This window comes from Panthera leo, chromosome Y (genome assembly GCF_018350215.1).
Source record: "Panthera leo isolate Ple1 chromosome Y, P.leo_Ple1_pat1.1, whole genome shotgun sequence".
Classification (NCBI taxonomy): Eukaryota; Metazoa; Chordata; class Mammalia; order Carnivora; family Felidae; genus Panthera; species Panthera leo.
In genome coordinates, this window is record NC_056697.1 from 7,757,210 (window position 1) to 7,784,221 (window position 27,012).

General features: G+C 40.2%; 1 protein-coding gene across 1 annotated transcript in view; it reads left to right on the plus strand.

Moving 5' to 3' along the window:
• The window catches only part of OFD1 (OFD1 centriole and centriolar satellite protein), a 33,154-nt gene extending 21,491 nt beyond the window's left edge, over positions 1–11,663 (plus strand). Inside the window, 7 exon segments of the mRNA XM_042926578.1 lie at positions 1,341–1,460; positions 4,013–4,086; positions 5,389–5,480; positions 6,718–6,907; positions 8,088–8,218; positions 8,769–8,880; positions 9,427–11,663. Of these exon segments, the coding sequence (XP_042782512.1) occupies positions 1,341–1,460; positions 4,013–4,086; positions 5,389–5,480; positions 6,718–6,907; positions 8,088–8,218; positions 8,769–8,880; positions 9,427–10,196 (1,489 nt within the window). The 3' untranslated portion in view covers positions 10,197–11,663.
• Positions 11,664–27,012: the final 15,349 nt, after the last annotated feature.

Sequence of the window (27,012 nt, forward strand, 5' to 3'; positions counted from 1 at the left end):
TGTTTGTTTGTTTGTTTGTTTGTTTGTTTTCTTAGTACCAATTGCGGAGGGGCAGAGAGAGAGGGAGACAGAATCTGAAGCAGGCTCCGGGCTCTTGGCTGTCAGCACAGAGCCTGACCAGGGGCTTGAACTCCTGAACCACACGGTTAGGACCTGAGCCAAAGTCGGACGCTTAGCCGCACGCTGAGCCACCCAGGCACCCCTGGGTGAGACCATTTCTCTTGGTGTGTGTGTTCCTTTCCCTAAGTGCTCACATATATATCCTTCAAATCTCAGCTGGGATTAAGAGCAAGCTCCCCAGTCTGTAGTTGGTGGAATTAAGCTTTCTTTCCCATTTGGCGTCTTGAAACTCGAAATATTCCAAGAACCCTATTTTATTTAAGAGGTTTGTCTTTGTCTTTATTAATGTTTTTCATTTACGTAGGTTCTGTTCATTTGATTTCTTCCTACCTTACTCTCTTTGGAAATTCTCAAGTGCCAGTTTGCTAATGTGAGAGAAAAGAAAAGGGACAAAGTTTGGGCAGATTCTGGATTGTATAATCATGATTATGTAACCACTTCTTTAACCTCTGTTTGCCCTGCTTCTCTCTTGTAAGCACATCAAGTGAAGTGAATGGATTTACTCGTCCTTTGCTGTACAGATGGGGCAGCAGAGGGAGCTCTAACACCAAGCCTTTATGCTTGGCTGGGAGCCCTCCCATCCCTGTGGTTTGGTCTAAGTGCCTGTGAACCTGATTCCCGGCTCTGGAATTGGTTTTGTAGGTGATTGAGGGTCTTCCCACGAAAAGCACTCCATTCTTCGGATTTGGAGGTTCTGATGGACCTACCTTCTGTTTTTGGCATCTTCAGTCAATAGATAAGGGATGCCCAAAATGAATCTTCCACCTCTAATTTTTAGAGGCCAGTTAACTCTCACAGTTATAAATAACAGTCTAGAAGAAACAAACACTTAAGGTACACTAAAGTTGGCTTTGTGGCTTTGTAACTAAAAGCATCCTCCTTTCACCCCTCAGTTGATTGTGACCCTTTGTCCCCTGTACCCCCCTTTTTGAGTGTGGGTTCTCTCCTGTAAGTGTAGAAAAGTAAGAAACCATTTTGGTCACCACACGTTGACACTCCCCTTAGCCAGGTGCCGCCATAGAAGGCCATCTACTAGCTAATGAACTAAGTCAGTTCGTAAAGTAGATGGACTTCTGGCTCTTTCAGTTCACTTCTCAGCACGGAAGCCATGTGAAGGTTTTACCCTGTAGAGCTAAAAACACAGGGTGTTTTTTCCCTCTGAATGTGTTACTTCAGATGTTGGGGTTTTACCTGCTTTCTTTCTCTTTGGCTAATTGCAGGGCTCAGTGGCTACAAGAAGAAAAAAATAAAAGAGCAACTGACGCCCTTAGGAAACGGGAGTTGAATGTCCAGAATATTGAGGAGACCTATGACCAAAAGCTCAAGAATGAGCTGCTCAAGTAATTACTTGGCCTTGTTAAAGAAATCCTGTGTTTGAATTAAGTTGCTGGAAACACAACCACGCTGATGAAGTAAATAGGACTGACAGTTGATGGCAAAATTGGGTGTTGAAAAAAATCTGTGTTTTTATTTGGTAGTCCAGCCTTTCTCGTGAGTATTTAAGATAGGTTGAAAAGGTACATATAGAGAATAGCATTCTCTGCTCATTTAAAAAAAAAAAAAAATGTTAACGTTTGTTTATTTTTGAGAGAGTGAGACACAGCACAAGCAGGGGGAGGGGCAGAGAAAGAGGAGACAGAATCTGAAGCAGGCTTCTGGTTCTGAGCTGTCAGCATAGAGCTTGACTCAGGGCTCGAACTCATGAACCATGAGATCATGATCTGAGCTAAAGCTGGACGCTCAACCAACTGAGCCACTCGGCACCCCTCATTCTTACTTGTAGCTTCTCTGACACTTCCTGAGGGCATGTGGTTTGCTTTAATTTTTAGGGGACTTTAAGACTTGCTCAGTTTGCGCAGATGAGAATCTATAACATTGAAATTAAAGTTATTTTCATTTTTTTAAATATTTATTTACTTTTGAAAGAGGGAGAAAGGGAGAGAGGGACAGAGTGTGAGTGGGAGAGGGGCAGACAGAGGGAGACACAGAATCTATAGCAGGCTCTAGGCTCTGAACTCTCAGCACAGAGCCCAATGCAGGGCCTGAACCCATGACCCGTGAGGTCATGACCTGAGCTGAAGTCAGATGCTTAAATCAACTGAACCACCCAGGCACCCCTAAAATCACTTTCTGTTATCTTTTATTATACTGACACTAAGATGGGGCTAGCTAATGATTTATACATTGGTCTTCTACTGGTGATAGTGTTTGTCAGTGAACATGTGCCTTGTATTTCTTCAGGCTTCTGCAGAATCAGAATCCCAAAAAACCCCAGTTAATTCTGTGAAGCAAAAAACAATATAGGAAAGGAGAATGTGATCACTGTGGCTTTCTTGTAGCCTGAAATTTGTGTCCCACTGAATAACCTCTTCATGCAAAGACATTAAGCCCATATGGTAACTTTCTAGTGCACAGTATAACATCTGGCACATAATAAGTGCTCAGTTAATATTGATTGAGTAAATGCATGTGTAGTGAAGAGAGGAGTCAACTAAGCTTCCCTGGGTGTTTCTTAGTCATTGGCCTCATTTTTATTGCCTTGCTTATAATTTGTCATTGATATGCCATTACATAGTACCCACAAAGGTTTCTGGAGGCTGTTTTTTTGTTTTTTTTTTTTTAATATTTTTATTTATTTTTGAGAAAGAGAGAGCACAAGCAGGGGAGGGGCAGAGAGAGAGGGAGGAAGACACAGAATCCAAAGGAGGCTCTAGGCTCTGAGCTGTCAGCACAGAGTCCAGCACAGGGCTCAAACTCATGAACTGGGAGACCATGACCTGAGCCAAAGTTGGATGCTCAATCAACTGAGCCACCCCTGGAGGTTATTGTTTAAAAAAATTCTGTTAAAAAGTAGCACCATTTTCATTGTATCAGTTTTGAAATGATGGGTTTTATGTCCACTCCTCTAACATAGTAGTGAACACTGAAGTAGCTCTAGTCATTACATGGTGGGAAATAAATGAAAACTGTATATGTGAACTTGGTGTAGCAATGGATACAGTGAATTGTTGGGTATCATTTGGCCTTGGGCATACTCATGGCTTCAGCAAGTGTTCAAATTGGGAGGATATCACGCAAGTGCCTCTCTCTGCTTTCTCTGACCTCTGAACCAGAAAGTCAGCTGGTAACAGCTGGTGGAGGTGGCTTAAGCTTGTAAGATGAGCCTTTGGGTGTCTCTAATTCAGTGCTAATGCTGTTGGCCGTTGTCTCTCAGGACTGTACTCAGCCCCTAAGGGCAGAAGTTCTTCTGTTAGGGAGGGGAGACAGGACAGGTGAATTGCAGGACTGGAGAGGTGAATAACCAACTGACTCAGTTGTCATTTGGGATTTAGAGTCTGTCATGCACACTGGAAATTTAACTTCATTTAGTTCCTTGTGTCGGTTGAGACCAACAGGGAAGTAATTGTCCTTGGTTCCCTCACAAGAACAGGACCCTTCATTTTGTGTGATTGCATTTGAGAATTGAATTTACAGGGTCACAGCAGAGTTCTCTGGACCTTTCACGTTCAGAGTTCAGATCCCTGGCTCTCATCTTGAGAGAGCCTGAGGTTTGCACGTGGTCACTCTCAGTGCCCTTTGGTGCCCCGGTCCTGTAGATAAGCTCGGGTATTGATAGTAGTCCATCCAGGAGAGTGACAAGCTCATTTTAGTTTTTCTTTTTTTTTTAATGTTTATTTTTGGGAGAGAGAGAGAGTCAGAGTGTGAGTAGGGGAGGAGCAGAGTGAGAGGGAGACACACATTCCAAAGCAGGCTTCAGGCTCTGAGCTGTCAGCACAGAGCCCAATGGAGGGCTTGAACTCACAAATCATGAGATCATGACCCGAGCTGAAGTTGGACGCTTAACCCACTAAGCCACCCAGGCGCCCCTCATTTTAGTTTTTCTGACTTGCAGATATCAACTTGAACTCAAGGACGACTATATTGCTAGAACTAACAGGCTGATAGAAGATGAAAGGAAGAATAAAGGTGACTCTGGGGGCAAGCTGTATTTTTCCACGCTAACATAGGCTATTAACTTCCTAGTGTCTATTCTGTATTCTAAAGAAGCCATTGCTTACACTTCGTGTTACTGCAAAAAGGACATGGTTTTTGTTAATTTTACAAAATAAAAAAATACTGTTTTTTACTACATTTTTGTGAACCTTTATGTGTAATCATTTGTATATTCGCTAACGTTAGTGATTTATCAGCAGGGTTTTATCCAACTTTATTTCTGTGTATTTTGATAGATGTGATTATCAACAAGGTGCCAGTGACTTCTTGCTATCTGGTAAATACTACTCTTAACCATAAGACACTTCAGTTTTTACTTCAGGAAAATTTTAACTTCTGTGTCGCTGTGATGCAGTTTCTTACTTCTTTTACTTCTGATGTATTTTTATGCTTCATGATATTTTCACTTGACATATAATCTTTTTTTTTTAATTTTTTTTTATTTTGAGAGAGAGATGGTCAGAGAAAATCCCAAATAAGCTCTGCCCCATCAGTGCTGAGCAAGTGTGGGGATTGAACTCACAGAACTGTGAGATCATGGCCAGACCTGAAACCAAGAGTCAGATGCTTAACCAACTTAGTGGCCCAGGCACCCCTACTTAACATATAATCTCTTAAACTGTTGTATACATCAGCTTGGGAGTAGGAAAGTTGAATAATTTTTCAGTCTTTGAGATACTTGACATCTTAATATATTTCTAGGACTTTGTTGATGACAAGAAGAAGAACTTTTAGTGACAATTTCAAGTGGACTCTTGGGAGTGAACCAGGGCTAGGCACATGATGCTGACAGGCCAGGTCACCCAGTATATGTCTGCTCCTCCACAGCTAATTTGTGGAGGCTGATACTTAGGTATCCGTGCCATCACCTATTTGGCACATTAGGGTTTTGATGATACATCTTCATAGACCTTGTTAGATGAAGTGAAAATGACAAAATAGTAAGTACAAAATCACAATGGACAAATCTGTCTTTAAAGAAATTCCGACCTGTCGGCATGTGGGCCCTGTGCTCAGAGCCGATGGTATAAGTGGTGACTTCTCTGCAGCAGGACGAGGCTTGCTACATATCTGACAGTTACACTAACTTCCTGTTACCTGTTGAGTAACGCAGCTTATTTCCTACTTCCTGCTGATTTGTTTTGACCTTGACATCTGCTATTCAGATAATGAAATAATGGTCATAGGTCTGACATACTGGCCACAAATTATTAAATGACTTGTGTATTCACTAGGAAAACCTGATGATGTTAATTGGTTGGCTCTTTCTTTCAGAAAAAGCTATACGTTTGCAAGAGGAGCTGATGGCTATTGATTCAAAAAAGGAAGAACTCAGTCATTGTATAAATCGTGTCAAAGAGCTTGAGGTAATTGTGAAGTCTTTTCTTTTGATTTAGACATTAGACAATATATGAAACTTGAGCTTCAATCCTGTGTGATTTATCTTAAGTTACCCTCTTGATGTGTTGGGTCTTGTTACCGTGTGACTCAAGGTGATGGCTGCACTTCAGTTCATTTGCTAGTTCTTTGTTTCCATCTTAGTCTCCTGGGGAAACATAGGAAGAAGATGTCTTTTGGGGCCTAATCCCTGCCTGAATCCTGTGTCTCTCTCTTTCTGCTTGTGTGCCTTTGGGCAAGCACTGTGACCTCAGACTCCTCATGTGTAAACTCTGGGATGTTCCCGCCATGCATGGTTGTGGAGGGAGTTGGGGGAGCCAAGTTTTGCATGTCGTATGCGGCTTGTACGCACTAGTTTCTACCTCAGCCTCTTCTCCCTTGCCATCAAGGGCAGAAAAAATTCCTGTCAGGATGTCAGGATCTCCCAGTTTAAAACCTGATGAGATGCACTTTTCAAATGCCATTGTTACTTGACTTGTATTAAGTTGTGTGTTTACGGGACACCTGGCTGGCTCAGTTGTTTAAGTGTCCAACTTAGGCTCAGGTCATGATCTCACAGTTTGTGGGTTCAAGTCCTGTGCCAGACTCTGTGCAGACAGCTTGGAGCCTGGAGCCTGATTTGGATTCTGTGTCTCCCTCTCTCTGCCTCTCTCTTAAATAAAAAAGCAAACAAACATTACAAAAACTTGTGTGCTATCTGAAGGACAGAGCCGGAGCTTGAGGTACTTAAATTTTATGCACAGAACATATTTTTGTAGCATTTTACATACAGAACATATTTTGTAAGGAGTTACTTACTAGAGAATTCTGTAGGCTTCTCACACTTGAGCTATATTTGTACTAAGAAGAGGAAAGCACCACAGTGTATTAGTGAAATATCACCCTTTTGTATTTAAGAAATGTATTGTTGCAATCTGGGGTTGCCTTTTTGGGCCCTTAGTTTCATCTGGAAAATGGGGATCTTCAGACTCCCCAAGCTAGTGCTTGGTAGGACCAGGTCTTCCACAGGTGCAGTTGGATGAGCTTCCTCCTGCCCCAGCTCTCGGGCAAAAGAGTTGTTGGAGTTCGGGTCTTGTTGCAGAGAAACAGACTTTGGTCAGATGACCTTCATTAAATTGTGGCACTCAGTGTTCAGGCAGCCTGGCAATTTTTACTTAGAAGTGTGAAGTCACCATTCACATACAGGTGTTTCTGTTTCGATTCCAGCTTGAGTTAGAGTCGGTCAGAACCCAGTCTTTGGCAATAAGCAAACAAAACCACCTGCTGAATGAAAAGGTGAAAGAAATGAGTGACTATTCGCTACTGAAACAAGGAAAACAGGAGCTTCAGGCGCAAAATAAATTACTTAAACAAGAGCTGGGAGAGACCAGAAATGAGAACTTGCGCCTTCTAAACCGTAAGTCTTGTTTTGTCTGGATGGCATGCCTTTGTGATTAATACTGGCTGAGTATTCCAAAACTTCTCTGTCCTGTAAGGGACGCTTCAATTGAGAAGATTTTCTAAAATTTCATGGATTGAAGGTACATTCTTTTCACTCGCTGCCGCAAAATTGCATCACTAACAAGTTTTCAACTGTATAAATATGCCTCTTTGGGTGGCCCTTGGCTCTCCTTCCCTCTCAATGCTGGTTGGGTTTGGCCAGTGGGGACACACTCCCGTGCTTGGAGGGAGAGAAAAGAGTGAGGTCGAGGTGGCTGTGATCCCTTCTGCATCTCCTCCTGTGAAGTAGCCCAGGGCCCGCCCAGGCAGGAGCCCAGGCCTTGGATTCTCAGGGCTCTGTACCTGCTCGCGCTCTCCAGGTCTGGGAATTCCTCCCCTCCTGACCCTCTAGGCCCTAGGAGTGGTGAGGACAGGGCCCCGGCAGTCCAGGGAACTACACCATCCTTTGTGGCTACCCGATGTGAGTCCCTTTATTAAAGGATCTTCCAATGACCCGAACTGGGGACACCATCTGCTTTCTGCCTGGACCCTGAGTGCTGCTGACAGATGCCCAGGTCGGACTGGATGTCAGGGCAGTCGTTGGCAGGTTCTGACAGGTTCCTCCTGTGCCTTCTGTGCATAGTAGGGCAGATTGGTGAGCTTTCATGTTAATTTCTGGATTTGAAAGAATTCTTTTACTGGGAGTACAATCCTGGAGAGCTGTAAAGTGTGCAGTCACGTGCATTAAATTCTTTTGTTCTGCGGCATCTGGGTGCTCAGTCGGTTAAGTGATTAACTCTTGATTTTGGCTCAGGTCATGATCTTGCAGTTCATGAGTTGGAAGCCCTGTGCCGGGCTCTGCACTGACAGTGCGGAGCCTATTTGGGATTCTCTCTTTCTCCCTCTCTCTCTGTCCCTCAGTGCTTGTGTGCGTACGCGTGCTCGGCCTCTCTCTCAAAATAAGTAAACTTAAATAAACTTTTTTTAAAGTAATTCTTTAGTTGGGAAGTTTGTGAGTCAAGATTGCTCTTAGTCTACTTAATAAAATTACTATCGTGTACAAAGGGAAGAACAACGTAAAGCCTCTTGAGCTGCTTTTGTTAGGTGAAACGAGAAAACGTGAGGCTGGTGACGAGCAGGCTTTTTTACCTTCATAGGCCTGGCTCAGCCTTCTCCAGAGCTGGTGGCTCTTCAGAAAGAACTAAAGAAAGCAGACAACGCTATTGCATGTGAGCATAAGGAGTTCAAGACCCACAGGCAGGCCCTGCAGAAGCAGCTGCAAAGTGAAGTGAGTACTGCCTGGCTCACCCAGGCATCTGGGCGGGCCGCTCTGTGGGCCTGGGGACTCGGTGTGTGCCACACCGGCACCAGTCAGCCGGTGGCATCAGAAATGAGTCCCCAGTCTGCTGATTACTCCCCCAGTGTTCTTTGTCCTTGGAGAAAACTGTCAAGCTGTTGTGTGACCTTAGGTTCCCCATAGTAATAAAACCGAGAGGAAAGTAAACCCCCCTAAACACGCAGTTTTCCAATCCCTGTTGGTGCTCCCTGGTAAAAGTACCTGATTCCCCCGCTGTGATGCAACAGTATCGATGCTCTTTCTGATGTCTGCCTCTTGTGCTGGAGTAGCTGTTGTTGGAGAGGAGTGAAAAAGGAGCTGTGGAACTTGCTAGTGGGTTCTGTTGTTGTTTCATCGGGACCCCGGGGGTGATGGGTGTCTGGCTGCTGAGAATTGGCCAAATCGACAAAGAACATCAGCCCAATGAGAGAATTGTGCCTTTGGAAGTATGCTGTGTGATTGGTTTTACATTGATTTCTTTTCCTTCTCTAAATCTTGGCAGATTGAACGTTCTGCACAGCTGAAAGCCCAGATCCTCGATTACGAAGATTCTGTAAAGAGGTTAACGAGAGAGGTGGCCGATTTGAAATTGCAACTGACACAAACCCAGACGGGTTAGACACCTCTTTAACTTGTGTGTGGGTGGGTGTGTGGGTGCACACGTGGGAGAGAGAATGCGAGCAGCTTCTGATGCTTGTGAACACGTAATGATGATGCTTCAGTGAAGTTGTAATTCTCACAGTAGGGAAAAGCTATAGAAATGTGTCACCTTAGAAGTAAAACTCTTGTCTTGGGGCACCCGGGTGGCTCAGTCAGTTAAGCGTGCAACTTCAGCTCAGGTCATGACCTTGTGGTTGTGGGATCGAGCCCCATGTCAGGCTGTGTGCCAACAGCTCAGCCTGGAGCCTGCTTAGGATCCTGTATCCCCCCCTTCTCCCTCCCCCTCCCCCCTCTGTGTGAAGAAAGCAGGCCTGTGAAGCCATAACTGGTACATGCACTCTCTTGATAAATGTTACTCACGACTGCAGCTTCCAAAAATGTTGAATGTGCGAGTTTGTCCTGAATACTTTGATTTTTGCAAGGTAATGCTCTTGATCTCTTTTAACTCTATCCTCCACCTTTTCCCATCCTTTCTCACACTGTCATTTTGTAACCTATAGCCCTAGAGAACGAGGTGTACCGCAACCCAAAGAATTCTCTGCTCGATCGGTCCATCAGCGGATTACTGGGTGGCAATGTAGTGGTGCCTCAAGACGATGTAAGCGGGGATTTCTTGAAAAATGCTTTCAGACTGGAAAGGCTGACGGCAGGCACGGTGCTGTCAAGGATTGCAAGTGACCCAAGTGCAAGCACCGGAAGTAGTTCCCCTGATTCTGACCTGGAGTTTGTAGCCAAGACCAAGGCAAGGGTGAAAGAGCTAGAGGAAGAGGCCGAACGTTTGGAGAAAGCTTTCTGAACTTACCATCCAAGAGTTCATCCACGCCCCACGGGTAGGTCTTCAGCAACCATGAGCCCACCACGCCCGCACGCGACAGGAATGCCCAAAAAGGCCACTTCCAGTTCCCCTGGAAGACCTACTTCCGCAGAGGACGCGGCTGTCTCTGAACAGCCTCTGGCAGGCACGGCTGAGGAGGACAGGAGCAGCGCTTCCGCTTCTGAGGCGCGGCCGTGCAGGGGCATGCCCTCCAGACGCCTCTCCTCCACTCCCCTGCCCAAGGCCGAAAGCAGCCTCCTTGCTAAAGCGTATCTGGAAGGTGAGCTGCCAAGAGGGTTGCGGGGTGCTCTGCATTTGGAAGCTTCTGGTGCTCAGAGGGCCTCTGAACCGAGGGAGAGTGCTGCCCGGGACAGCAGGAAGGAGCCAGCAACCACAAGCTTTGCACTGGGTGAGCAGAAGCCACCCTCTGGGTCACTTAGAGCCCCACTTGCCTGACCTCGTGCCCTGCTCTGTGTGACCTCATGCCCTGTTCTATGTGATCTCAAGCCCCCCTGAGTGGGCCCATGTGACCAACTCTGGGTGATCTTGGTTCCTGTTCCAGGTGATCTCTAACCCCATTCCATCTGAGCTGGTACCCCTCTCTAAGTGACCTCAAGCCTGCTCTGGGTGCGTTCAACCTCTGTTCTTGGTGACCTCAAGCCCCACTCTAGTTCAGTTTGTCCCCACTTTGGGTGAGCTGGTGCTGAGCTCTGGATGACATTGTGCCCCTCTCTAGGTGAGTTGGAGCCCTGCTCCAGTTGAGTTCTAGCCCTGCTCCCTGTGACTTCAATTCCCACTCTGAGTGACTTCATGCCCCGTTTCAGGTGACCTTGAACCCTGTTTCTGGTTATTTCGTACTTCACTCAGGGTGAGCTTGAGTCCTGTGCCTAGATGAACTTGAGCCCTGCTTGACTTGAGCTAGAGCCCTGCTCAGATGAGCATGTGTACCACTCTTGGTGAGAATGAAAGTGGCATCAGTGGGCATGAGTGTTGCCTCAGATGAGCTTGAAGCCCATTCTTGTTGAGCTTGTGCCCTGCTCCTGGTGAGCACTAGTCCTGCTCTACGTGAGCTTGAACCCAGCTTTGGCTGAGCATGTGCCCGGCTCTGGTTGAGCTGGAGCCCCTCTCCTCACCTTGAGCCTTGCTCCAGGTGACCTCATGCTCTGCTCCTAGTGAGCTCATGCCCCACTGTGGGTGACATCAAACCCTGCCCTTATGAGCATGAGCTCTGTTCCAGGTGAGCCTCCTCTTTCTGCCCCTTGCTTACTTGTGTCCTCTCTCTCTCTCTGAAATAAAATAAAATAAATAAACTGAAATCTGTTTTGTACTGTCTTAAAATATACCTGTTTACATTTTTTAATTTAAATTTTTGTTATTTCTAATTTAAGTTTACTATATTCAGCTGTTGTAATCTGTAAATGTTGATATTTTAACAAATGTACTGAATTTCTGTTAACATAATGTGGGTAGTTTATGTCAATATTCTATTTGTGTTTGAAAAAACAATGTATATAATCTGATTACAAGTTGTTGGGTTGCACATAATGCCCATGATATAAATAATTTATTTTCTTATTGATAGTTGTCTAGTGGGTTTCTTTATTACGGAGAGATATATGTTATAATCTATCATTCTATCATCTTGGTTTGTTCTTTTCACCTTGAAGTTGTCAGTTTTGCTATATAGTTTTTGAGGTGGGCTAATGTCTATGAGGTGGTATGTAGGGTCTGGCACTGAGAGCTGGCTTTGTGGCTAATCATTGTACTATACAATCTGAGTCTGGTGAGCATCTTCATGGTGGGCCACATGTCATTTCTTTCAAGAGCCTTTTGAACAGTAAGAAAAGTCCCCACAATGTGGAGGAGTACATCCTTATAATTTGAGAGATCTTCCCATAAAAATAATTTTCTGGATGTGGGTTTACTGTGGCTTCCTTAGAATTGGAAATGAATCTAGATCATTGGGCTTGCTATGTTTCAAGAAGTGATAGACCCATTGTGCCATCCTAATCTGATTGGGAAGGAGTCAGGCTTCACCTAGTGTCTTACATTGGCTTTGAGCCTTTGCCCATAGGCTTTAGTAATAATTGGTTGGGCTCACTGCCAAGCCATAAAAATTCATATAAAGAGGGGAAATAATTCTCCCTGTATATTTTCAGTGCTTGCACCTTTGGGTTTGAATTATTCCTTGTCACCAGAAGCCTCAGTTACGGCATTGGTAATTGCTTTCATTCTGATTGACTTACTGGTGTGGGTGCTGGGGAGGTTTCTTTTAGGTGATATGTTGAAGTCACCGGTGTATGTCAAGAATTTGTCCCTTAGGCTCTATGGGAGTATTTTATTTTATTTTATTTTATTTTATTTTATTTTATTTTATTTTATTTTATTTTATTTTATTTTATTTTATTTTAATTTTTTATTTTATTTTATTTTATTTTTTATTTTATTTTAATTATTTTATTTTTACTTTTATTTATTTTTATTTTTTATTTTTTATTTTTATTTTTTTTCAATATATGAAGTTTATTGTCATATTGGTTTCCATACAACACCCAGTGCTCATCCCAAAAGGTGCCCTCCTCAATACCCATCACCCACCCTCCACTCCCTCCCACCCCCCATCAACCCTCAGTTTGTTCTCAGTTTTTAAGAGTCTCTTATGCTTTGGCTCTCTTCCACTCTAACCTCTTTTTTTTTTTTTCCTTCCCCTCCCCCATGGGTTTCTGTAAAGTTTCTCAGGATCCACATAAGAGTGAAACCATATGGTATCTGTCTTTCTCTGTATAGCTTATTTCACTTAGCATTACACTCTCCAGTTCCATCCACGTTGCTACAAAGGGCCATATTTCATTCTTTCTCATTGCCACGTAATACTCCATTGTGTATATAAACCACAATTTCTTTATCCATTCATCAGTTGATTGACATTTAGGGTCTTTCCATAATTTGGCTATTGTTGAGAGTGAGCATGTGAGTATGTGAGTGAGCATGTGGGTATGACGCTAAGTGTTTATAGCTAAGTGCTATAAACATTGGGGTACAAGTGCCCCTATGCATCAGTACTCCTGTATCCCTTGGGTAAATTCCTAGCAGTGCTATTGCTGGGTCATAGGGTAGGTCTATTTTTAATTTTTTGAGGAACCTCCACACTGTTTTCCAGAGTGGCTGCACCAATTTGCATTCCCACCAACAGTGCAAGAGGGTTCCCGTTTCTCCACATCCTCTCCAGCATCTATAGTCTCCTGATTTGTTCATTTTGGCCACTCTGACTGGCGTGAGGTGATATCTGAGTGTGGTTTTGATTTGTATTTCCCTGATGAGGAGCGTCGTTGAGCATCTTTTCATGTGCCTGTTGGCCATCCGGATGTCTTCTTGAGAGAAGTGTCTATGCATGTTTTCTGCCCATTTCTTCACTGGATTATTTGTTTTTTGGGTATGGAGTTTGGTGAGTTCTTTATAGATTTTGGATACTAGCCCTTTGTCCAATATGTCATTTGCAAATATCTTTTCCCATTCTGTTGGTTGCCTTTTAGTTTTATTGGTTGTTTCCTTTGCTGTGCAGAAGCTTTTTATCTTCATAAGGTCCCAGTAGTTCATTTTTGCTTTTAATTCCCTTGCCTTTGGGGATGTGTCAAGTAAGAAATTGCTATGGCTGAGGTCAGGTCTTTTCCTGCTTTCTCCTCTAGGGTTTTGATGGTTTCCTGTCTCACATTCAGGTCCTTTATCCATTTTGAGTTTATTTTTGTGAATGGTGTGAGAAAGTGGTCTAGTTTCAATCTTCTGCATGTTGCTGTCCAGTTCTCCCAGCACCATTTGTTAAAGAGACTGTCTTTTTTCCATTGGATATTCTTTCCTGCTTTGTCAAAGATTAGTTGGCCATACGTTTGTGGGTCTAGTTCTGGGGCTTCTATTCTATTCCATTGGTCTATGTGTCTGTTTTTGTGCCATCTATGGGAGTATTTTAAAGTGTTATACATTTTGAGGTCTGGAAATACAGGCTAGGTGCCTCATTTGTGGGGTGTTGAATAATAGCTTGGAGCCAGTATTAAATTATCTTAGCCATTATCTTAGCCTTGTGTTGTACAAAGTTTTAAAATATATTTTGAAAATAAAGAGTAAAGTTTCAAGTTTTCAGTGTCTAATTCTCTGTTATCCCCCAGGGACTTGACTTTATGTATTGTCACTGGAAGATCTTCAGTGGACTTCCCCGGTGACTAAATGGAACTTGCAGGATGTATAGGCAGACACTTCCCTATCCAAAATGTCCTTATCAAGTAAGAGTGGGTTCAGTGTCCATTAGCCCAGTGGTTATAGGATGTTTGGGGCTGGCCCCAAGATCCTACAATCATGGAACAAGCACTTTGCATGTTGGCTTACCAGAGCATGAAGCAACAGGTGTTTTGCATTTAATGATGAACTTGCTAATTTTCATTTTCTAGGTGTCTTAGGTGGTGAAGGCACCAGGTTCTAGGACCATCTGTATTGAGCCATTAGATCTTCTGCCACCAGGAGCCAAGGTTAAGACCCATACTGTCTTATCGTGGGGATGATGTGGAACAACACCGAGGTGTGCAGCAACAGAGAAAATGTGGCCATGTCTGTATTTGCCTTTGAGAGGGGCCATACCTTCCAAAGTGAGAGAGACTATATCATATTGGTTATAAGTCAGAGTCCTGATCAGAGATGAGTCTCCCTCTCCTTCTAAGGGCACTCCCTGTCACTTTAATCCAGTACAACACCCTTGGGCAGGGGTCTGCCACTTGTATGAATTGGCCATTAGCTAATGTGATTGCACTTTGCAAAAATCTTAGCCAGTTTTCCTAACAGTAGGTTACTGGGTCTGCCTAGAGTCAGGAAGCCCAACCAAAGTCTAACATCTGTTGGGAGAGTTTACCCTATCCTCAATGAGACATTAATAAATGGAAAATACATCCTAGCATGTTAAACCTACTCCAGTGAGCAAAACTTCATGATTTAGGAGAATTCTGGTTACCTTTTTCAGGGCTTGCATTTTTTAATGGGAAGTTGTGGCAGTACTGTGCATAAGTAGTATGCAAAGCAGTGCAACTGAATGCTAGCAGGTGATGGATCCATTCCAGATAGAATTACCCATGTGGAAAAGCCCATCAGTAGGCATTTGCAGCTGTCATTCCCTATGGTCATTCCATACTAGTCATAGGTCTACCTTGCCACATGTTCTTCAGACTTACTGGCTATAGATCTGAAGTTCTAATGATCCTCTTAAGTTCAGTGGATTTGCTAGAATGTTTCACAGAACACAGAGAAACATTTTACTTACTGGATTACCAGTTTATTATAAACTGATGTATTTCAGGAACAGCCAGATGGAAGAGATGCATAGGGCAAGGTTTATGGGAAGGGGTATGGAACTTCCCATGCTCTCTCTGCAAACACTACATCTGCATGAGCTTACCAACCTAAATGCTGTCCAAACCCCATCCTTTGTGGGTTTTTTGGAGGCTTCATTACATAGGCATGATTGATTAATCATTGGCCATTGGTTTTTGATTAAACTTCCAGCTGCTCTTCCCTTCATAGAGGTGAGAGTGTGACTTAAATTTCCAACCCTCTAATCACGTAGTTGGTTCTCCTGGCAACCAGCTATATCCTCAGGTGATTTCCAAAAGTCACTTCCTTAACATAACCTCGGGTATCCTTGAAATAAGCTTGCCATGAATATCAAGAAATCTTTATTGCTCTCGTCACAAGAAATCCCTAAGGTTTGAAGAGTAATTTGATGCTTCAAGAATGTTACCTAATGGGAATAAAATTGTATGTAACCTTTGGTTCTATCTTTTTTTACTTAACCCAATTCCCTGGAGATGCATCCAATTGTTGTATAGATTAAATGATGTGTTCTTTTTTTTATTGCTGAGTTCTAATTCATGGTGGGGATGAATTACATTTTATTTAACCTTTCACCCTCTGAATGATAATTAGGTTGTTTCTAGTTTTGACTGTCATGAATAATGCTTGCCAGTTAGAGGTTCTGTGAACAATAAATTTTTATTTCCCTGGGATAAATGCCCAAATAAATTCTTTCCTCCTTTAAGTAGAACAATATTTTGGCCTCCAATTCTGGTGTTTTATTTTCATTCAGGAATTGAAATGTTACTTTAATATTAATATTACTAGTTTCCTTGTGTATGTAAACATTTCAATTTATTAGGGTAAGTCTCTTTCAAACTTTAGGTTAGTTTTCCTTAGCTGCTGCTCTATTAAGGCTTGTGTTAAAATGATTTGTTGGGGCGCCTGGGTGGCGCAGTCGGTTAAGCGTCCGACTTCAGCCAGGTCACGATCTCACGGTCCGTGAGTTCGAGCCCCGCGTCAGGCTCTGGGCTGATGGCTCGGAGCCTGGAGCCTGTTTCCGATTCTGTGTCTCCCTCTCTCTCTGACCCTCCCCCGTTCATGCTCTGTCTCTCTCTGTCCCAAAAATAAAATAAAAAACGTTGAAAAAAAAAATTTAAAAAAAAAAAAAAATAAAATGATTTGTTGCTGTTTTATTGCTCCCAAGGAATATCTGTTAACTGGTGAATGAGTTCTTCATGGTCTGACTTTCACATTCAAAACTTATGTGAGTGAATATTTGAACCATACCAACCTCCTATTGACTGTTTGTCACAGTCTCTGGGTCTAAAGTTTTCTCTTGTCCAGCAAAAGAGTGGACACAGGATTAAAATCTGAGAGAGAGCTAATGCCTGGGAAAAGACAAGAGCCCCTATTAAGGGTCCTTGCTCCGTTTTTATTAGGATAAGAAATCTTATAAACTTGGTGTGGACGTACACAAAGAGACCATGAAACTGTGAACATTAACTCATGGGTGTGAGGAAAAGTGGGTCTTGAAATATGCAGGGTTAGGAATTTGGGTTAACACAAAACAAAATCCTGGCACCAGGGCATCCAGGTGGAAGGTTGTTTACAGCAAACATGAGGCACCACCTCTGTTTACCTAAACTCGTCTAGGGGAGGAGAAAGAGCATGTAACTTCAGGGTCAGCAAGGCACCTTTCTTTTGCTAATTAGCTCAGCTCTGGGCAACTTCACCCTGCAGCAGTCTATAGCTCTATTTACCTGTTTACCTAATTTGGTCCTTCCTTCCTGTGAAAGCAGCTTTCTGCTATAGTACTAAACTGGGGGGCGTGTGTGCCCTGAATACCTAATCTTGTTTACCTCATATACCTTGTATTGGGGCCTTTGCCCCACCCTCTCTATCCTGGGACCTTTGCCCTTTCCTCTCAATACTGGGACCTAGGGCGTGCCCTCTCTGTACTTATTTACCTAATCTTGTTTACCCAAACTTGGGTGTGAGCATCCTATGGCTTTGTAGTTCTTTTTGCCTTGTTAACCCATCAGTACAGGCTCAGGGAATTCCTAAGCTTATTCCCCACAACTGTGGACATTTGTCTGCTTGGTGTTCCATACCATCACCTTTTTGTTTCCCAGTATTTTATTTATTTATTTATTTTTTACATATTATAAACTATTTAGCTTCTTAATCTACTTGAGAATTATTTTTTACCCTAAAATGATCTTATCCTCTCTTATCCTACTTTATGTACTCCTTCAGAGTTCTGCTTAACTGTCCCTACCCGTGGACTTTAAGTTAATTTTGCCTAAAATCCACTGACAAGGACAGATATCCTTTGCTCTACCTGTGCCACTGTTATTTTCTCATTTAATACTCATCTTAAAATGTTAGTTTAGCATTACCTGAATAAGTTTTGTTGTCTGTTTTTCCATAAGCCCATTTGGACATAGGTTTGTGTCGATCTCATTTATTGTTGGATCACCAATTTCTGGGACACAGTATCTCATTTATAAAACCACAATTAAATATCTGTATAACTTTTTGGACAAGAATTGATTAACTTTAAAATGTATGAATGTATATCACTTATTTTGCTTGGCAGAGAGACCGATTTTTGGTGAACTAACATTGTGAGTTTTTTAAGATTCTAAGTAGATTTTAATAAATCAGAAAAAACTTTTCCACATTTTATTGCCTCTACGTCTAAATATGTTAACAAATTGTCATAGACTCTAAGTCTAAAGTTCTCTTTCAGCCAGCAAAAGAGCAGGATGCAGGATTAAAGCAAGAGATGGCTAATGTCTGGGGAAAGACAAGAGTCCTGAATAAGGGTTCTTGCCCCGTATTTATTAAGATCAGAAGGCTTACAAACATGATGGGCATGTATAAAGAGATAAAGGAACAGTAAACATTAACTTAGGGACATGAAGGAAAAGGGTTTTTTTGAAGATATGTTGTGTTTGGGGTTTGAGTCAGTATAAAACAAAATCCTGGTGCCAGGCAGATAGGCAGATGGTTGTTAATAGCAGACAGGAGGTGCCATGTCTGTTTATCTTTGCCAGTCTAGGGGATGAGACAGATAGGGGGAATAACCTCAGGGATAACAAGTCACCTTTTCTTTTGTTAACCATCTCAACTCTGAGCTGCTTCACCTGCAGCAGAATGGTCCATAGTCCACTGATTTACCTAAGTTGGCCCTATCCTTCTGTTAAAGCAGTTTTTCTGCTATAGAAGTAAATTGGGGTTGCTTCCACCCTGAATATCTAACCTTGTTTACTCCATAAACCTATGTATTGGGTACCTTTGTGCCAGTTTCTATTTGGGGCCTTTGCCCCTCCCTCTCAATTCTGGGGTCTCTGCACCCCCCCTATTTTGGGGTGCCTTTGCACCTCCCTATTCTTAGCGCATTTGCACCTCCCTATTCTTGGAGTACCTGTGCACCCCGCTATTCTTGGGTGCTAATCTTATTTACCCAAACTGAGATGTGAGCATTCTATGGCTTCGTATTTCTTTATGCCTTGTTAACCCATTGGCATAAGCCCAGGGGATCCCTAAGCCTATCTCCCACAACAACTGGTAATCAAGAGAATATTATACTTAAGAGAAATTCTGTTCTATTATAGAAGAGGTTCTATTCACAGTATATGATAGTCAGCAAATATCTATGAATAATCGTGAAAGAAGAATAATATAGAACACTACAAATTCTGTAGATTACATTAAAATTGACTAAATCTTGCTTTACGAATATTTCTAATTTAGCTGAAAAAGTATTAAAATATAGTTTAAAAAGTTATCAAGATGAACGGTAACAGTAGTTCACTTAGTGACAGTTTATACCACAATATTTTCACTTTCTGTTTATCCTTTGAAGATTTTCTTTCATTGTTCAAAACTTTCTTAATGTTTATTTTATTTTTGAGAGACCGAGACAGACATGAGTGGGGGAGAGGCTGAGAAACGGGGAAACACAGAATCTGAAGCAGGCTCCAGACTGCAAGCCATCAACACAGAGACTGACACAGGGCTTGAACCCACGAACAGCGAGATCATGACTTGAGCCAAGTCAGACGATTAACCAGCTTGAGCCACCCAGGCACCCCAGATTTTTTTATTGTTAAGCACAGAAATGACCTAAATGTAAAGTTTTTCTTTGCTTATTGTCTTAAAATTTAAAGATAATAAATACACTATTGTAGCATATTTTAGCCATATGAAGGCTGTAACAGGTACAAGACTTAATTTTAAGTTGGGCTTAATTAGAAATAACGTGATAAGTGAATGTAGATAGTTAAATTTATGGAAAATTAAAATATTTTAAAATAAAGTTCTTGAGAGAGTAAAAACTGCAACTTTAGGTAAATTTTCTATTGTAGCTAAGTCTAACAGGATATCACAATAAGTATTTGGACTTAAAAAATTTTTTTTAATGTTATTTTTTTATTTTGGGGAGAGAGACAGAGACAGAGTGTGAGCAGGAGAGGGGCACAGAGAGGAAGACACAGAATCTGAATCAGGCTCCAGGCACTGAGTTATCAGCATAGAGTCCCATAGGGGCTCAAACTCATGAACTATGAGATCATGACTTGAGAGGAAGTCAGACACTTAACCTACTGAGCCATCCAGGTGCCCATCTCTTTTTGTTTGTTTTTAATGTTCACTTTCTATGTCAATAACAATTGGGTGAGATCTGAAAAAAAATGTTACAGGACATACCACTATTACTGTGTAGGACATACTACTATCATAAAGCTCTTATACAGAAGAAACTTGTAAGACTTTGCAGTTTGTTTAATGTATTCCTTTGTTATAAGAATTAAACACTAGAATAACTTAAAAATAATAAACAACTAGATGATGGGTTTTCCTGAATATCTACATATTACAGATTATTGCCAAACTACAAATGCTCATAACTCCAAAAGTAATATTAATTTTTTTTACCATAATGGTTACCTAATCATTAGTTTTCTTCTATCTCATGAATAGTACTTATGTCAGCCAAAATATAATTTTTGAGTATTAAAATTTTTCTTTCCAACATTTTACAAATATTTTTTGTTGAAGTCTAATTGGCATAAAATTAATAGTAGTTTCAGATGTAAAATTTATATTAGTTTCAAATGAGTCAACAATTCCATGCATTATTCAGGGTTCACCATGACAAATAAGGTCACTATCTGTCACCATACAATGTTATACAATATTATTGACTGTATTCTCTATGCTGTATTTTTATCCCCAAGACTTAAATTTGTAGGAAGTTTGTACTTACAAATATTATATTTTTCACCTATGTCCCCTTACTTTCTCTTTTGTGGTAAACACCAGTTTGTTCTCTGTATTCAAAAGTCTATTTGTTTTTTTATTTATTGGGTCATTTGTTATATTTATTAGATTTCATATATAAGTGAAATCATATGGTATTTGTCTTTCTCTGCCTGATTTATTTCCATTAACATAATATACTTTATCTATCCATGTTGTAACAAATTGCAAGATCTCATTCCTTTTTATGGCTGAGGAATATTCCATTGCACATACGCACTCATATTCTTTATCAATTTGTCTTTTGTGTGACATTTAGGTTGCTTCTATATCTTGGCTATTGTAAATAATGTAGCAACAAACATTGGGATGCATGTATTGTTTTAAATTAGTGTTTTTGTTTTCTTCATGTAAATACCCAACGGTGAAATTATTGCATTATATGGCATTTCGTTTTTAATTGTTTTGAGGAACCTCTGTAACTGTTCTTCCAGAGTGGCTGCACCAGTCTGCATTTCCAACAGTGCAGGAGTGCTGTGTTTTCTCCACCTCCTCACCAGCACCTGTTGTTTTCTTTCTTTTTGATACTAGCCATTCTGACAGGTGTGAGGTGGTATCTCATCATGATTCATCTGCATTTTCCTCACAACTAACAATGTTGAGCAACTTTTTGTTGTTTGAGCACCTATTGGCCATCTGTATCTCTTCTTTAAAAAATATGTATTCAGTTCATTTGCCCACTTTTAATTGGAATGTGTGTGGGATTTTTTTCTGGTGTTGAGTTGTATACGTTTTTTACATACTTTTGATATTAACCCTTTATCAGATACATAATTTGCTAATATCTCCTCTCATTCATTATGATGCCTTTTTTTTTTTTTTTTTTTTTAATGGTTTCTTTTGCAGCACAATTTATTTCTGGCTTTTGTTTCCCTTGCTTCAGGGGACGTATACATCAATATTTACTAAGGCAAATTATTACTTATGTTTTCTATAGGAGTTTTATGGCTTCAGGTTAAACATTTTGTTAATTTGTGTGTGTGTGTGTGCATGTGTGTGTGTAGTGTAAGAATGTGGCCCAGTTTTATTCCTTCACATGTAGCTATCCATTTTCCCAAACACCATTCATTGAAAAGATTAGCTTTTCCCCATTGTCCATTCTTGACTCCTTTGTCATAAATTAATTGACCATATAATTGTGGGCTTATAACTGGATAAACTGGTATCCTGTTGCATTAATCTAGGTTTCTATTTTTGTGCCCGTTCCACACTGTTTTGATTACTACAACTTTGTAGTAGTATATCTTCAAATCTGGGTTTCTGATACTTTCAGATTTGTTCTTCTGGAGGGCACCTTTTGGGATGAGCACTGAGTGTTGTATGGAAACCAATTTGACAATAAACGTCATATATTGAAAAAAAAAAGATTTGTTCTTCTTTATCAAGATTGCTTTGGCTTTTGAAGGTCTCTCTTTTTTAAAATTTTTCTCATATTTATTTATTTATTTTTGTCAGACAGCACACAAATGTGCACACAAACGGAAGAAGAGCAGAGAGAAAGAAGAGAGAATTCCAAGCACTGTCAGTGCAGAGCCCAATGTGGAGCTTAAACCAAAACCATGAAATTATGACCTAAGTCAAAACCAAGAGTCAAGTGCTTAACTCACTGAGCCACTCAGGTGCCCCTTGAAAGTCTTGTTTTTTTTTGTTTTTTTCTTTTGGTTTTTTTTTTTTTTTTGGTTTGTTACAGATTTTAGGATTATTTTCATTCTTTGAAAAATCCTAATGGGATTTTAATAGAGATTGTATTAAATTCATAGATTGTGTTACATAACATGGACATTGTAACAATGTAAATTTTTCTCATCCATGAATATGGTATATGTTTATATTTGTTTGTGTCGTTTTCAATTTCCTTTTTCCCATACACTTCTTTTTTTAATTTAAGTTAAATTTTAAATTAAAAATGTTAATTTAAATTAAAGTTTAAATTCCAGTTAATTAACATATTGTAATATTAATTCAGGGGTACAATATAGTCATTTCACACTTCTATAAAACCACATCTCATCACAAGGGCACTCTTAATCCCCGTCACCTATTTGACTCATCTCCTCAACCACTGCCCCGGTAACCATCTTTCTTTCTTTCTTTTTTTTTTTCTTTAATTTTTTTTTTTTAACGTTTATTTTTTTTTGAGACAGAGAGAGACAGAGCATGAACAGGGGAGGGCCAGAGAGAGAGGGAGACAGAATCTGAAACAGGCTCCAGGCTCTGAGCTGTCAGCACAGAGCCTGACACGGGGCTTGAACTCATGGACCATGAGATCATGACCTGAGCCGAAGTCAGACGCTCAACCGACCCAGCCACCCAGGCGACCTGTAACCATCTTTCTTTTTATCAATGTCTTATAGTTTTCAGAGTACAAGTATTCCAACTCCTGGTCTAAATTTGTTCCTAGGTATTTTGTCTTTTCTCTACCAATTGTAAATTGATTGTTTTCTCTCTCTCTCTTTTTTTTTTTTTTTTACTTTTATTTATTTATTTTGAGAGTAAGAGCATGAGCAGGCAGAGAGAGGGAAAGAGAGGATCTCAAGCCGACTCTGTGCTATCTGCATGGAGCCTGATGTGGGGCTCAAAATCACAGTGGGATTATGACCTGAGCCAAAATCAAGAGTTGCATGCTTAACCAACTGGGTCACCCAGGCTCCCCTGGGATTGTTTTCTTAATTTCTCTTGTGCTACCTTGTTAGGGTATAGAAATGCAACAAAATTCAGTATATTAATTTTGTACTGCAACTTTACTGAATTCATTTATGACTTATGTATAGATTTTTTGGATGTTTCTTTAGGGTTTTCTATGTATATGGTATTGTTTTTTCTGTTAATACCAACTTCTTTCTTACAATATGGATGCCTCTTTTTCTTTTTCCATGTGTGATTGTAGTGACCTAGGCCTTCTAGTACTATGTTGAATAACAGAGGTGAGAGTGGACATCCTAGTCTTTTTCCTGATCTTAGAGGAAAAACTGAAAGTTTTTCCCCATTGAGTATGATGTTAGCAGTGGGTTTTTCATATATGGTCTTTATTATTTTGAGGTCATTCCATCTAACCCCACTTTGTTGAGAATTTTCTTCATGAATAGTTGTACTTTATCAAATGCTTTTTCTGCATCTATTGAGACAATCATGATTTTTGTCCTTATTCTTGTTAATATTATGTATGATAATGATTGATTTGTGAATATTGAATTACTGTTGCATCCCTGGAATACCTGGATCATAATGAATGATTTTTTAAATGTATTGTATTCAGTGTACTACTATTTTGTTGAGGTTTTTGCATCTGTGGTCATTAGATATATTGGCCTGTAGTTCTTTTTTCTTTTTTGTAATGTGTCTGGTTTTGCTATCAAGGTAATGGTGGCCTTATACTGTGAATTTTAAGTGTTCCTTACTCTTCTATTTTTTTGTAATAGTTTCGGAAGACTAGATATTAATTCTTTATGTATTTGGTAGAATTCACCCATGAAACCATCTGGTCCCAGACTTTTGTTTATTGGGAGGTTTTGGGTTTTTTTTCCTTTTTTTTTTTCCCCCTTCACAGATTCAATTTCATGACTGGTAATCTGTCCAACTTTTCTGTTACTTCTGGATGTACTTAAGGATGTTTTATGTTCTACGTTGTCCAACTTATTGTCATATCCATTTTTATAATATTCTCAGAATTCTTTATACTTCTATGGTGTCTGTTAATGTCATACTTCATTTCTAATTTTATTTATTTGAGTGCTGTCTTTTTTAACCAGACTTAAAAAGTCTGGTTAAAGTTTTATCAATTTTGTTTATCTTTCAGGGAAGCAGCTCTTTGTTTTGTTGATCATTTTTGTTTCTTTAGTCTCTACTTCTGTTCTAACTTTTATAAATTTCTTTATTCTACTAACTTTGTTCTTTGTGAATTTTTTTCTATACCACTTAGCTTAAGTTTACATTGTTTATTAGAAATTCTTATTTTTTCTTGAAGTAATCCTGAATCACTCGACACTTTCTTCTTTTTTTTTTTTTTTAATTTTTTTTTCAACGTTTTTTATTTATTTTTGGGACAGAGAGAGACAGAGCATGAACGGGGGAGGGGCAGAGAGAGAGGGAGACACAGAATCGGAAACAGGCTCCAGGCTCCGAGCCATCAGCCCAGAGCCTGATGCGGGGCTCCAACTCACAGACCGCGAGATCGTGACCTGGCTGAAGTCGGACGCCCAACCGACTGCGCCACCCAGGCGCCCCTCGACACTTTCTTCTTAAAACTGTTTTATCTAGTGGCACCTGGGTTACTCAGTCAGTTGAACGAGATCATGATATGAGCTTAAGTCAGATGTGCAACCAACTGGTTGAAGCCCACAGGCATCACAAGTGTGAACACATTTCAAAAGCAATACATTTTTATACCTCCTTGACATTTTATGTGTATAATGTCATACTTTACATTTTTAAATTTTCTCCATCCCTTGGCTTTTTGGTAAATATAATTGTTTGCACTACCTTTGTGTTTTAATCTCCATACTGGCTTTATATGTAGTTAACCTACTACTTTAACTATACGTTTGCTTTTACATGTGAAATTCTTTTCTTTCATGATTTTCTTGCTTCAGTTATGAACTTTCCATTACACTCAAAGAATTCCCTTTAACATTTCTTATAATGCTGGTTTCATGGCAATGAATTCTTTTAACATTTATTTTTCTGGGAGACTCTTTATCTCACCTTCTATTCTGAATGATAGCCTTGCTGGATAGAGTATTCTTTGCTTTAAGTTTTTTTCTTTCATCACTTTGAATATATTGTGTGTCTCTCTTCTGGCCTGCAAAGTTTCTGCTGCAAAATAAGCTAATAGCCTTAGAACTCTTCTTTGTACATAACTATTTTCTTTGCTGCTTTAACGATTCTCTTTATCATTACTTTGTGTGTTTCCTGGTGTGGACCTGCTTGTGTTCATCTTGTTAGAGGTTCTCTGTGTTCTCTGGCCCTTGATGTACATTTTCTTCCCCAAATTAAAGGAGTTTTCAGCTGTTATTTCTTTAAGTAAGTTTTCTGTCCCCTTTTCTCTCTTTCTTCTCTAGGGATCCCTATAATATAAATTATTATGTGTGGTATCATTGCATTGTCTCTCTATCTCTTTTTTTTCTTTGTGTGTGTGTGTGTGTGTGTGTGTGTGTGTGTGTGTGTGTGTGTGTGTATTGGGTGCGTATATATATATATATATATATACATATATATGTAATTTATTGTCAAATTGGTTTCCATACAACACCCAGTGCTCATGCCAACAGGTGCCCTCCTCAGTGCACCATCACCCACTTTCCTCTCCCTCCCACCCCCAACAACCCTCAGTTTATTCTCAGTTTTTAGTCTCTAATGGTTTGCCTCCTTCCCTCTCTGTAACTTTTTTTTTTCCTTCCCTTCCCCATGGTCTTCTGTTAAGTTTCTCAGGATCCACATAACAGTGAAAACGTATCTGTCTTTCACTGTGTGACTATTTCACTTAGCATAACACTCTCCAGTTCCATCCATGTTGCTACAATAGGCCGTATTTCATTCTTTCTCATTGCCAAGTAGTATTACATTGTGTGTGTGTGTGTATATATATATGCATATATATATATGCATATATATATACATATATATATTTACCAAAACATGTAAAAAATATATATATTTACCAAAAGATGAATATATATATATATATATATATATATATATATATATATATATATATATATATACCCAAAACAACAAAAGATTAGAAAGGACCAGAGAACACCACCAGAAACTCCAACTCTACAAGCATCATAATGGGAATAAATTCATATCTTTCAGTACTCACTCTAAACATCAATGGACTCAATGCTCCAATCAAAAGACACAGGGCAACAGAATGGATAAGAAAACAATACCTATCTATATGCTGTTTACAAGAGACCCACTTTAGACCTAAAGACACCTACAGGTTGAAAATAAGGGGATGGAAAACCATCTATCATGCTAATGGTCAACAAAAGAAAGCCGGAGTAGCCATACTTATATCAGACAATCTAGACTTTAAAATAAGGACTGTATCAATAGATGCAGAAGGGCATTATATCATAATTAAGGGGTCTATTGACCAAGAAGACCTAACAATTGTAAACATTTATGCGTCAAGTACGAGAGCACCCAAATATATAAATCAATTAATCACAAACATAAAGAAACTCATCTATGGTAATACCATAATAGTAGGAGACTTCAACACCCCACTCACAGCAATGGACAGATTATCTAATCAAAAAATCACCAAGGAAATAATGGCTTTGAATGACACACGGGACCAGATAGACTTAACAGATATTTTCAGAACATTTCATCGTAAAACAGCAGAATATACATTCTTCTCCAGTGCACATGAAACATCCTCCAGAATAGACCATATACGGGGACACAAATCAGCCCTAAGTAAGTACAAAAAGACAGAGATCATACCGTGCATATTTTCAGGCCACAGCACTATGAAACTCGAAATCAACCACAAGAAAAAATTTGGAAAGGTAACAAATACCTGGAGACTGAAGAACATCCTACTAAAGAATGAATGGGCTAACCAAGCAGTTAAAGAAGAAATTAAAAAGTATATGGAAGTCAA